Source organism: Rhinoderma darwinii, chromosome 3 (genome assembly GCF_050947455.1).
Source record: "Rhinoderma darwinii isolate aRhiDar2 chromosome 3, aRhiDar2.hap1, whole genome shotgun sequence".
In the NCBI taxonomy this organism is placed as follows: Eukaryota; Metazoa; Chordata; class Amphibia; order Anura; family Rhinodermatidae; genus Rhinoderma; species Rhinoderma darwinii.
The window spans coordinates 303,394,381-303,408,230 of NC_134689.1; the positions used below are offsets into that span (position 1 = coordinate 303,394,381).

Sequence of the window (13,850 nt, forward strand, 5' to 3'; positions counted from 1 at the left end):
CCGGAGCTCTCACACCACGCGTCTCACCAGCGCCATGTCCAGGCCACGCCCCCTCCTATCATTTCTTTGTATATTTAATGGGAAGCTGTCTGGTAGTTTTAACCCCTTGAACCGCCACCAAGCGGTAATACATGACCTGTCAATATTTCCAAATGTATGTTTTTTTCAGATGCAGCAAAATCTATAAAATCAACTTTTAAAATGGCGCACATGCTAATTATTCATTAAAGGGTCATGGGGTGGTGCCGCTATCCTGAAGAGTCCCATAGTCCTGCCTTCAAACCCACCTTTCCATGTGTGATTGACATCCTCCTGGCTGATACAATTTTCTCGGATGCGCCATTGCCTTGTTCTACTTGGGGGGCTGTGTGACACTATACACAAGGGGGAGCTGTGTGGCACTATACACATGGGGGAGCTGTGTGGCACTATATACAATGGGCTATGTGGCACTACTAATGGGGGCCTGTGTGGCACTATCTACTAGGGGTGCTGTATGGCACTTTTTACAAGAGGGAGGGCTGTGGCTCTATCTACAGGGGCAGTGGCGTAACTACCGCCGTAGCAGCAGTAGCGGCTGCTACGGGGCCCGCGGCATGAGGGGGCCCGTGTCGCCCGCCGGCACGGGCCCCCACCATGGCCGGAGGCTCCGCTAGCAGCCGCTATGGCTGCTACAGCGGGACGCCACTGAACAGTACGGCAGAGCACGGAGGTATCTCCCCGCTCTGCCAGTAAACAAAAGACATGTATCCCCTATCCACAGGACAGGGGATACATGTGTGATCACTGGCAACGATAGGGAGAACGGGGGACTGAAAGTCCCCTGAAGTTCTCCATCACAAACCTCGGACTTCCGGGGTCTGTGTCGGCAGCTCCGGAGAAATGAATGGAGCGCCGGTCCCGCTTGTGCGCATGCGTGACCAGCGCTCCTTTCATTTTTATTGAGCTGCCGACACAGACCCCGGAAGTCAGAGGTTAGTCATGGAGAACTTCAGGGGACTTTCAGTCCCCCGTTCTCCCTATCGCTGCCAGCGATCACACATGTATCCCCTGTCCTGTGGATAGGGGATACATGTCTTTTATTAGGACACACTGTAGGTCGCATTTTTTTTAGGAGGGGGGACGCTGTATGGCGTTCCCTACAGGGGGGGGGGCTGTATGGCGTTCCCTACAGTGGGGGGATGCTGTATGGCGTTCCCTACAGGGGGGGGGACGCTGTATGGCGTTCCCTACAGGGGGGGGGGACGCTGTATGGCGTTCCCTACAGGGGGGGACGCTGTAGGGAACGCCATACAGACCCCCCCTGTAGGGAACGCCATACAGTCCCCCCTCTAGATAACGCCATACAGCCCCCTCTGTAGATAGCGCCATACAGTCCCCACTGTAGATAGCGCCATACAGTCCCCACTGTAGATAGCGCCATACAGCCCCCCCTGTAGATAGCGCCATACAGCCCCCCCTGTAGATAGCACCATACAGCCCCCCTGTAGATAACGCCATACAGCCCCCCTGTAGATAACGCCATACAGCCCCCCTGTAGATAGCGCCATACAGCCCCCCTGTAGATAGCGCCATACAGCCCCCCCCTGTAGATAGCGCCATACAGTCCCCCCCTGTAGGGAACGCCATACAGTCCCCCCTGTAGGGAACGCCATACAGTCCCCCCCTGTAGGGAACGCCATACAGTCCCCCCTGTAGGGAACGCCATACAGTCCCCCCCTGTAGGGAACGCCATACAGTCCCCCCTGTAGGGAACGCCATACAGTCCCCCCCTGTAGGGAACGCCATACAGTCCCCCCCTGTAGGGAACGCCATACAGTCCCCCCTGTAGGGAACGCCATACAGTCCCCCCTGTAGATAGCGCCATACAGTCCCCACTGTAGATAGCGCCATACAGTCCCCCTGTAGATAGCGCCATACAGCCCCCCCTGTAGATAGCGCCATACAGCCCCCCTGTAGATAACGCCATACAGCCCCCCTGTAGATAACGCCATACAGCCCGCCTGTAGATAGCGCCATACAGCCCCCCCCTGTAGATAGCGCCATACAGTCCCCCCCTGTAGGGAACGCCATACAGTCCCCCCTGTAGGGAACGCCATACAGTCCCCCCTGTAGGGAACGCCATACAGTCCCCCACTGTAGGGAACGCCATACAGTGTGTAGGAAAGGCAGATCCAGCACTCAAATGATAAAAAATTCAATTTTATTAGGTCATGTTAAAAAGGGATAAAACAACAATCCCGGGACCACGCTTACGCGTTTCAGACCGCTAGGGTCCTTAATCAAGCTATGATTAAGGACCCTAGCGGTCTGAAACGCGTAAGCGTGGTCCCGGGATTGTTGTTTTATCCCTTTTTAACATGACCTAATAAAATTGAATTTTTTATCATTTGAGTGCTGGATCTGCCTTTCCTACACACTATTTTTGTTACCACAACCTGCTGTCGACACAGGATTAAGCTCAGGAGGATCTACGAGCACACACAGCTTCTTGGATTTTTATGCTTATTTAGGTATCAATCAAGCTTTACACAAAACGCATTGAAAAAACGCATTGGAAAAACGCAACTTGGTTATGAGGTGAGCAAAACTTGAGATACAATCTTTTTCACTTTTAACGCCATACAGTCCCCCCTGTAGGGAACGCCATACAGTCCCCCCTGTAGGGAACGCCATACAGTCCCCCCCTGTAGGGAACGCCATACAGTCCCCCCCTGTAGGGAACGCCATACAGTCCCCCCCTGTAGGGAACGCCATATAGTCCCCCCCTGTAGGGAACGCCATACAGTCCCCCCTGTAGGGAACGCCATACAGTCCCCCCTGTAGGGAACGCCATACAGTCCCCCCGTAGATAACGCCATACAGCCCCCCCGTAGATAACGCCATACAGCCCCCTCTGTAGATAGCGCCATACAGCCCCCTCTGTAGATAGCGCCATACAGCCCCCTCTGTAGATATCTACAAAGGGGGCTGTATGGCGTTATCTACAGGGGGGCTGTATGGCGTTATCAAAAGGGGGGGGGGGTTGTAAAAAAGGCACTATCTACAAGGGGGGGGGGTTGTGTGACACCCAGGGGAGGGGGGCCCCAGTCAAAAGTTTGCTATGGGGCCCAGTCTTTCCTAGTTACGCCCCTGTACAGGGGGCTGTGTGTGGCGCAATCTACAGGGGTCTGTGTGTGGCACTATCTACTAAGGGGGGCTGTGTGGCACCTTCTACTAAGGGGGGGCTGTGTGGCACTATATACAAGGGAGGGGGGCTGTGTGGCGCTATATACAGGAGGGCTTTATGGTGCTAACTACAGGCAGCTGTATGGCACTATCTACAAGGTGGAGGTGGGGCGCTATCTACAAGTGGGGTGTGACACGGTCTACAGCCTGGGCTGTATGGCACAATCTACAGGGGGCACTATCTATAAGGGGGGCTGCGTGTGGCACAGGGGGTGGCCAGGTCAAGAGTTTGCTATGGGGCTCAGTCTTTCCTAGTTAGGCCCCTGATGTAATCATTCAGGGACTCTTCATATATAAACTTCTACAAAAGCCGTGCTTTACTTTATTGCATCCTTCTGTCGCCTAAAATGGCCTATCTGAAACATAAGACAAAGCTGCTCTATAGACATCACTGAGTCAAAAGACAGAGAGTAGTAAAGAACAGTTTTCTCTGTAATCTAGAAGGTAGAGCAGAGATCCCAAACCTTTGTTAGCTCAAGAGCCTCATTCAAAGATAACAGGTGGTGTTAAGCTATAAAGAAAAATGTGACCAAACTCAAAAAACTTTATTAATTATTTTATTAAATATTTACTTATAAAGGGTTATTCCCATCACGCAAAGTGATGGCACATTGCCAGTGGTGTAACTATAGGGGTCGCAGCCCCAAAGCCGCGGCCCCCCGCACCACATCAATGAAAAGTTACTATAGTAACTGGGGCCTATGTAATAAACTACACGGGCCCGCGTTACTATAGTAACTGACAGTACTTACATTCCTCCTTCTGGAGTGCAGCGGCGGTCCTGAGGTCACAGCACTATGCGCTGTGCACAACATCCCGACTCTGGATGGACTCAGGACCTCCGCTGCGGCCGAAGAGGAGGGTAAGTTTAATACCACTGTCTGCTGGAGCTGATGGGTCAGGGTCCGACAATCAGCTGTTTTGAAGGGGGTGCAGTGCTTGTATGAGCGCTATTTCCCCTTCATTCCGGTCACTTTCTCACACTGAATGGCCGACACGGAAGTGTCAGCGATTCACAGTGTGAGCTAGTAAGGACAATGAAGGGGAAGCAGCGCTTGTACGAGCGCTGCACCCTATTCAAAACAGCTGATTGGCGGGTCCTGGGAGTCGGAGCCTGACCCATCAGCTATTGATGGCCTATCCTGAGGATAGGCCATCAATGTTTAGGGACTGGACAACCCCTTTTAAGCCTACCATGTGATAGGCTTAGATACAGGGTCCCAGCAGACAGTAATCTTATACTGTATAAGCTTACTGTCTGCTGGACCCTGTATCTAAGCCTACCTTAGGCCTTAGGCTTAGATACAGGGTCCAACAAACAGTATCACACATGCACATGGGCCCTGTATCTAAGCCTATATCTAAACTTTTAGCAATGTTTCCTTCACCATGGAGATCAATGGCGAGGGAAACGGAAGCTGAGGTTTCAGTTTGCCTTTCCATTGAGGGGTTACCCAATGGAAACCTCCGAAGGAAGGGCAGCGGTGATGTGAATAGGCCCTTATTAATGTTTTTTTTTTGTGTTTGTGTTTTTTAAAGGTTCGGTCGTTGAACTACGTCGGATTCGAGGACTACTTTGATGACGGCTTTCGTTTATTATCAATAAAATGGTTAATGAGGTTTGTGTGGGGGTTTTTTATTTCAATAAACCTGTTTTTTCTGTCTTTGTATTTTTTTTAAAACTTTATTACTATCGCCTTAGTAATGGCCGCTGACTGATTCACAGCGTCCATTACTAAGGTGGGGCTTAGTGTTAGCCGATGCAGAGGCTAATACTAACCCCCATTATTAACCGACCCCAGTACCCGACCGTCTGTAGTGATGGTCGGGCTCTGGGGCGGCCGCAGGCTGGTACTATTAGGCTGGGAAAGGTCAAACACAGTGGCCCTTCCCACCCTGGTAATGCAAGCCTGCTGTGTTGTATCTGGCTAGTTATGAAAAATGGACGGGACCCCACGTCAATTAAAAAAAAATAAAAAATAAAAAATTGGAAAGTACGATGTGGGGCTTTCTCATTTTTATACTTTTGAATCGGGGACCATGAGCCTTTAACTACGCCCCTGCATATTGCTATCACTTTGCGATTGGTGGATGTTCGACAGCCAGGACTCAAACCTATCCCCAATGCCGCTGTGCAGGGAAAAACAGTAACGGGGATGCAGTGCTAAATCTAGTATCTAAAGGAGAAAAACAGAGGCACATAGGGCGCCACATCACAAAATAAATCCAACAGTTTTATACGTGAGCGTCTAAAGATTATAAGCGCTCACCTTGTCTGGTTGTACATGCTAGGTACAACACTAGTGTGTGCGTTCAGACAGTAAGTTGTCAGCAGCTGCTATCCCCGGCCAGTGGGTGATGGATCACCTCCGCTTAATATCAAGAATACATTCCAACAAGGAAGCAAAGAAAAATGGGGATTTCCAGAAAAGCGCTGCTGATATCCAGAGGGTTGAGGATAAAAGTTATTTATTATTAATTGAATGAATAAATAAATAAAATCCATAAATGATGTGGCTACTCATTTCAACACCGGTCTGATGAAGTCACCAGAAATGCGTAGCCACATCATTTATGGCTTTTATTTATTTATTTATTCAATTAATAATAAATACCTCATCTTCAACCCTCTGGATATCAGCAGAACTTTTCTTGACACCCCCATTTTTCTTTTCTTGCTTGTTGAGTGTATTCTAGAAGTGCTAAATCTGGCCTGCGGCTCCTTCATTCTCACGATCGGTGGGGCATCCGGAAGTCGGAACCCCCGCCGATCGCAAAGTAATGGCAAATCTTGGCAACATGCCATCACTTTTTGTGATGGGAATATCCCTTTAGCAACTTACTAATAAAATAAAATAAAACAAACAAATAGAAAGTGTCAAAGATATTGCAGTGGTCTACACAGTGGATGCACTGCCCAGTGCTTATTATATGATTCTGACCCAAGAGCAGGAGTATTAGTGGTAGGATTCTTAGCTTGGTATGAACTGCCACTACATTTCTTACCCTGATGGCAACATTTAACAGTGCTGTGACATCCATGGTACCTTTGAAGCACAAAAGTATTGGCAGCAGGGGAGTCACATGAAGGGGGGCCACATGTGCCTCTAAAGCCACTAGTTTCAGAACACTAACATAAAGGTATGCAGATATCTATTGGTCATCTCATTTACCTTGACGTCCCTTTATCTGGTGTGCTTGGCAAGTCTAACCTCAGACACTTTTCAAACATTCCCATGAACATTGAATCTTGCTGATCCCACTGATGAGAACTGATCAAGTGATTCTGTCCAGTTCCAAACACACTGCTGTCTTCGTTCTTCTGCACAGCCTCCTGCACACTTTTGAAGATACTTCCTAAGTGACAAAAGGTGATGAAAATGTATTCCATGAAGAGATCTGTCCCAAACAACACTTTAGAGATTTAAACAGCTGGTTTAGATGCCTAAAGATCATACCCTTTGCCACTATATGCCAAGGATGTCAGGATGGTGGCATGAACAAATGTTAATACATGCACATGATGCTTTGTGGAGTCCTTGCAGAGCGTAGCCCACCACTTTTTTCATATGATGACAGTATGCAGTGTTTCATCGGAGTGGAGACTGCACGACCACATGACAGTGGTAGTTTTTCTTTAATTGTAACACTGCAGGTATCCCAGACAAAAGTAAATAAATGGAGCACTAACATTTAAAGGAGGAATCCTCAGTGTATATGTGGCTGTCAGATTACTGTATGTCCAACAGAGATCATAAAATATTACCTGTAAGTGGTTTAGGTGGCCTAATCTTCATTAAAAGTGCTGGTTGTGTTATCTTTGGGTCAGTCGTAACGGGTATACTAGCAGACTGTAATACAGAACATACAGAAATAAATGTTAGTTGTCAGGGTGAATACAAGCAGCATTGATACACAATACAGCAACTGAGTCATACAAAATAAAGCCGATTCTAAGCAACAAATATACTAGACTAGAGCATTGCAGGCTTGTAATCCATTACAGTGGTCAATTTAGCAGTTTGGAGAGCTCCTTTGGCTGTAGTTTTCAAAGTCTGAAAGTCAATAATGCTTAGTGAATAAGATATTTGACAAGTGTCCTGGAAAACCCCTTTAAGTAAGTCAAAAGAGATACTTGATTGCCCTTTTATATGTAAGAAGCGCTATATTATGCTCCTTTTATACAGAGCCAGACACACTGCCATAACAGTGCCCCCACTATCTAGCCAGTCACAGTGCCAAAACAGTGCCCCTACTATCTAGCCAGCCACAGTGCCATAACAGTGCCCCCACAATTTAGCCAGCCACAGTGCCATAACAGTGCCCCCACTATCTAGCCAGCCACAGTGCCATAACAGTGCCCCCACTATCTAGCCAGCCACAGTGCCTGTACTACAGTGCAGTTTAGGACTACACAGTTTAAGCGATTGCTGTGTTTCTTTCTTACATGCCATTTCCTTTGTTTTTATGTGGCATCTCCCTCCAACTGACTTCAATACAAATAAAGAATGAGGCAAAACTCTGACTGGTAAAACACCACTACACTGCTACTACCACCACATGTTAACCCAGTCTAAGGTCAAATTTAGACATTTGGATTTGTTGTGGATACAAAAATCATCAGTAAAGTACAGTACTAAACATGGAATGGGGTTTTCCACCTGGCTGTAGAATCTGATAACCATAGCATACCTATTATGTTGCTGATATACCGCAGGAGATTTCCCCCTTTGCAATGCAAATAGGTGAATTTCTGCAGAAAATCTGCTGCGAAATCCGCATGTAATATGGATTCGCTGCGGATATGCAGGAGATTTGCTGCATAGTCTGTAAAAGGTGTCACACAGAAAGGTCACTAAAAGTATGTGGGGGAAGGAAATGTATCTTCCCCCTTCCTACAGAAACTCAAGTGATATCACTGGATTTTCCATAGATGAGAATCACATTCAGGCTTTTCTTTATAAGATTAAAAAAATTTAGAGCATTTATTAACATGTCTAACAATTACCTAGATGTCTCATTCTGAAAAGTGTAACAGCCGTATTCTTATATACTGTAAATGCACTCACCTGGGTGTCTGATGGTGATGTATTTAGTGCAAGTAGAGCACCCTGGGAAGATTCCAACTCCTTAAACCAAATTTCCTTGGGCAGCTTATATACCTCCAGACAACTATCTCCCCCACCTGAGGTAAACGTTAACAAACTGATATTTTACTGCAGCATTAGTATACAAAGAAGGTCTTCAATATAATGGGGGGATCGAATGCTCATAAGCCATGACACTCCAGCAAGCAGCATGGCAATATGGTATATTCTTTCTGCTGAACAGTGGGCTACCTCTGATACTTTTTCTTTTACCAAACACAGAGCCATCTAGATCCGAGTCTAGTGTGATATTGCAGCTCAGCCTTAAGTGAATGGGGTGGTGTTGCAACGGAGGAGGAATACCAGACAGACGAAGTTGGCGCTGTGTCTGGTAAAAGTCAAAGGTGCTCTGGTGCTCCATACACAGGTCTTGTGATTGGTGAGGCTCCCAGTGGTAAGGGAAATCTATGAGCAGTGCCAAAGGGGTTTAAATGCCCTTTCGTAGCGTCCTTACATTCTGGAAATCATCAGCAGAGTAAGATCCCAGACTCCACTAATGTGATCATCTCACATGTATGCTTGAAATATCAAAAAATCATTCAATAAAAGCGGTTATCTAATGAATGAGATTTAGGGCATATATACACCACAGGGACCCCCACCATTCCGGAAATGAATAGTGGAGGGGAAGCTTGGTGAGTGGAGGCACATAAGCGTGGCACTCTTTTTAATAGCCTACGGCCCCATACACACGACCGTAGATTTCTACCGTAATTACGGATCAATTCATTTCTATGGCCGATGGACATCTTCCCGTATATTAACGGGAAGTGTCCGAGCCGTAGAAACCTTCCGTACAATATAGGACATGTCCTATTTTTTTATTTTACGGACCGTGCTCTCATACTTTATAATGGGAGCACGGCCCGTAAATGCGTCCGTGGCCAGCCGTGCCTGTAATTAGGGGCACAGTCGTGTGCATGGGGCCTAAGTCACGGGAGATTTAAAAAGTGGATACAAATATCCATAGCACCTGGAAGTTCCATCACCCCCAGAGAAAACGTATTCTTGTAATGGCGGACCACTATCGTTCAGACATTTATGGCATATCCTATAGACACACCATAAATGTATCGGAATTGGCCTTGTCAAACCCCTGAACTGAACTCTCAATAGTGAATATTAAATAAATGCAGAAATAATTTAACAACTTTATATTCAGTGTGAATAATATGTCAAAATGTGGGACAGGGGGTTTAAATAATACAGATTAATAGTTTAAACTGTACCCACCTTCTAAAAGAATGCCAGCATATTCCCCTCCTTGAGACAGCTGAAACATTGTGCAGTTGGTTCTCTTACTTATATCTTCCTGTAAAGAAAGTATTACACTTTTACACACAATTGTGGAAAATGATTCCCGCCATTACATGCAGCCTGCGTAGCTTCTTCACATAGAGAGAAAACAGCTCTTACCGGCTCATTGAAGGTTTTCAGAAAACTGAGGTTTTCATCAGAAAAATAAAAGAGGCGCGCGATACCTGGAAAAAGAGAGAACAGCACATCACGAGAAGTACTGTGCGCACGCGCCATTTATCTGCATGTATAAAGAAGCTCTATTCCTAATGTTACTGAGGATTTAAATGCTTTACCCATGTCATCCACTGTGCTAAGGAAGTAGACTTGATTTTGCACATGGCACACAGTGAGGGTACACACTTCTACTTTATTGGCTTCCCAACCACAAATCCAGTCACGGTCAGTTAAGCTGTACACTGCCAGTCCCTCGGAAAGACCAACAAATAAATAGGATCCTCCAACAGCGATACAATTAACTCTTTTAGACACCTAATAATGCACAAAAATAAAACAAGATTAACTGGTTAATGATGAAAAAGACATTCCAATGCATATTATATAATATTTCTCATGAAGACATATTTACTTTAGTTCTTGTCACATGAAAAAGAACAGTACGGACTATTTTCAGCTAATAGCTAAAGTCTAAGGGCATGTGCACACACAAAATCAAAAACGCCTGAAAATACAGAGCTGTATTCAAGGGAAAATAGCTCCTTATTTTCAGACGTTTTTTATTCAAAGTCGTGTTTTTCGTGGCGCTTTTGGAGCTGTTTTTCTATAGAGTCTATGAAAAACGGCTCAAAAAACGGCTGATTAAGTGACATGCACTTCTTTTTCATGGATTGAAAAACTGCCGCGTAAAAAACGCCCAGTCGGAACAGAACGCCGTTTTCCCATTGAAATCAAGGGGCAGATTTTTGGAGGCATTCTGCTTCCGATTTTTCAGCCGTTTTTCGTGACGTTTACGGCCCGAAAAACGTCTCAAAACACTCAGTGTGAACATACCCTTACTCCCCATAAAAACCTGAAAATTCAGGTATGACTGCAGTTAACCCTCAGGCTGGGTTCACACGACCTATTTTCAGACGTAAACGAGGCGTATTATGCCTCGTTTTACGTCTGAAAATATGGCTACAATACGTCGGCAAACATCTGCCCATTCATTTGAATGGGTTTGCCAACATACTGTGCAGACGACCTGTTATTTACGCGTCATCGTTTGACAGCTGTCAAACGACGACGCGTAAAAATACAGCCTCGTCAAAAGAAGTGCAGGACACTTCTTTGGACGTTTTTGGAGCTGTTTTCTCATAGACTCCAATGAAAACAGCTCCAAAAACGGACGTAAAAAACGCCGCGAAAACGGCGCGAAAAATGCGAGTTGGTCAAAAAACGTCTGAAAAGCAGGGTCTGTTTTCCCTTGAAAACAGCTCTGGATTTTCAGACGTTTTTGGTCACTACGTGTGCACATACCCTCATACCCCATACCAGTCGCTATCTTGCGTGACTGACTGGCTTATGGCTATTATTTTCATTGCATCTCCAGTACATTTTTCTGTGAATGTGTACAGTACATTTCCTCAATAAGGCGCAGAACATACAACTTGCTTGCTCAGGCACATCAAAAACCCTTTCCATATTGGCACATGTAGCACTAAGAAGAAAATGATACATATGATAGAGAACCTGGACCATCCTGGAACAGCTGTCCATCAACACTGTGCCCCAATGTAGAGTAGACAGTCCTTACATGAATTTCAGCAGTTGGATGAAGAACATGAATTTTTGCCTTGAGTTTCTCCACTTCTCGATCTTGCTGCCTTATGTTGATGATTTGAATAGCCTGGTCAATAAGAAGCTCCACTACTTTCACAATCATCCTGTATGGTTGTGGTAGACAGTCTTGTGACTGGTCTGGATCTCTCAGAAAAGAATCTTCCTCTTGTTCTTCATTGGCCCAGTCTTTCTCAGATCCTGGAGGAATTTCTAAAGGTCCTTTCCTTATATACACCGGCATGGTGCAAGATATTCGGATGATGGCTCCAAAATCTATTGCCCTCACAAAGGTTGACAGAAGGCCTAAGGAACAAAATGTATAAGAAAATGGTGTGAATATAACTATTAGTATTAGAATGTGTTCAGATATTATCATTTAAGGGTCTAATTTAGACAAGTAGTGAAATATTGTTTATATTATTTATTCCTTATATGAATTCCAACCACCTGAAAACAGGACAACAAAGTGAGACGACCTAAAATAACAGCTAACGCATAGTAACAATAATCCCCTCCATGACGTCAATATGCCAACAGGGCATATAGACAAAGGCCCTTTATCGACACAGCTTTTTTTTATAACCACATTCCAAATGCCACCATCATTTTTTTATATTTCCGTAAACATAGCAGTATTTTTTGCGGGATGAGTTGTATTTTTAATGGCAGTATTTCGGGCTACGTATATTGTATGGAATGACTTTCATTATATTTTATGGGTGGGTGGGTGGAGAGAAAAAGCAATTTTGCTATTGATATTTGGGATTAATTTGTATGGCGTCTACCATAAAAAAAAAATCGTTTTTTGTCGCTACATTTCAAGAGTCACACAATTTTTATGTTCCCGTTGACTACGTTTTTGGGGGGGCTTTTTATTTATTTATTTTTTTGGGACGTGGATGAACAAAAAATAGCAAGTCTGGCATTGATCTTTAGTCCCACTATGGAACTTAAACGTGAGATCCTTTGATCACTTACATAATACAGTGCATAGTATTCTGTCTGTCAGTGTTATACTGTAAAACCACTTAGAAGCTGCGGTTGCTGTTGACTGTGGCATCTAAGGGGTTAAAATGCCAGGATCAGTGTGATCTCTAACCCCAGCCATTGCACCTGTATGTTACAGCTGACACCCACTGCTGATGGTAAGGGCACAGCTCCTGAGCCATTCATTTAGGCCCCACGCACACGACTGTATTTTTATCTATTCCGAAATACTGTTCGTAAATACGATCCATATTGCATTCTTATTCCATCCGTAAAAAAAAAAAGAGGATGCAAATGAAGTCATCAGCATGTTGCCTAGTAATGCTATCATAAATACGGACGGTTTACAGATGCACATCAGTAGCCGTCCGTATTTACGGAAGCTTCTATAGACTTCTATGGGAGAGTCCGTGCCATAATTACTGACAAGAATAAGACATGTTCTATCATTTTTTCAGCACGGACACCCAACAGTAAAAATACTGAAAGGTGTCCGTGGCCAATAGAAATGAATGGGTCCGTAATTACTGATGAAAAATACGGTCGTGTGAATGGGGCCTAACAGTGCTGTGCGGGTAGTACATCCCGCCAGTTCCGTAAATGTACAGCGCTGTGCAGGATAGGGATTAGCAAAGCAATGTGAGGCCTCATGCAAATGGCCGTGCAAAGTATGGGAGCACAGCCCGTAAAAATCGAAAAGTAGGACATGCTCCATAATTCCCGGCGCGGTTCTACGGCACAGACACCTATCCGAAGCGGTACGAAAAGGTGTTTTTTTTACGGTCGTGTGCATGGGGCCTGAGTAGCTGTATCCGGTGTCCTCACGGTGTTCTGGTACTATTGACGGCAACAATAGCACACTCTGCAGTCAATAGGGTACGTCGGGAGTCGACACAGAGGTCATGGCTGCGTTAGGAATAGAAGCTTTGATGCTAGTGTGAATAACACCTGACATGATGCAGCATTACAGGCTTACGGATTCCTCTGCAGTAACGAAAACCGCTCTGTGAAGCAAAATGTTAACAGCAAAATCATAGTTATTAATATTATTGCTCATTAGAACCATTTATGCTTTGTTCACAAATCCTTTAGCATTACTCCTAGTAGGGCCTTTAACAAGGTCTAAAAGGAACACCAAATATAAGGCCTATTTACTGCTCCCTGTTATCAGCCATATCATGCTGGGGAGAGAATGACTGTAGTGTCATTCAATGTCTTAGCCCGAGGTGCAGGCAGCAGGGAGCTGTATACCTCTCCAGTGCACTCTACCCGGAACTTTTCCCCTACATAAATCTATTAGCCATCTTCACCTACTGCACTCCAGGACACTACAAGCCAGGGTTCACCAGCACCAGCCTGCACTTTGCTTCGTTTCTACTCGTCACCATAGTAACCAGAAACAGGAAGAGC

The 13,850-nt window shown here is 45.4% G+C and overlaps 1 protein-coding gene across 3 annotated transcripts in view; it reads right to left on the minus strand.

Moving 5' to 3' along the window:
* The window catches only part of WDR93 (WD repeat domain 93), a 47,612-nt gene that overhangs the window by 33,461 nt on the left and 301 nt on the right, over positions 1-13,850 (minus strand). Inside the window, exons 2-9 of one of the 3 annotated variants that reach the window (XM_075858165.1) lie at positions 13,755-13,850; positions 11,428-11,756; positions 9,968-10,163; positions 9,792-9,856; positions 9,609-9,687; positions 8,298-8,413; positions 6,995-7,079; positions 6,402-6,585 (exon numbers count right to left, since the gene is read on the minus strand). In XM_075858165.1, coding sequence (XP_075714280.1) covers positions 6,402-6,585; positions 6,995-7,079; positions 8,298-8,413; positions 9,609-9,687; positions 9,792-9,856; positions 9,968-10,163; positions 11,428-11,694 — 992 coding nt within the window. In that variant the 5' untranslated portion in view covers positions 11,695-11,756; positions 13,755-13,850. Of the gene's footprint in view, positions 1-6,401; positions 6,586-6,994; positions 7,080-8,297; positions 8,414-9,608; positions 9,688-9,791; positions 9,857-9,967; positions 10,164-11,427; positions 11,757-13,691 lie in introns of all 3 variants that reach the window. The other 2 variants (XM_075858164.1, XM_075858166.1) reach the window with 2 other exon arrangements.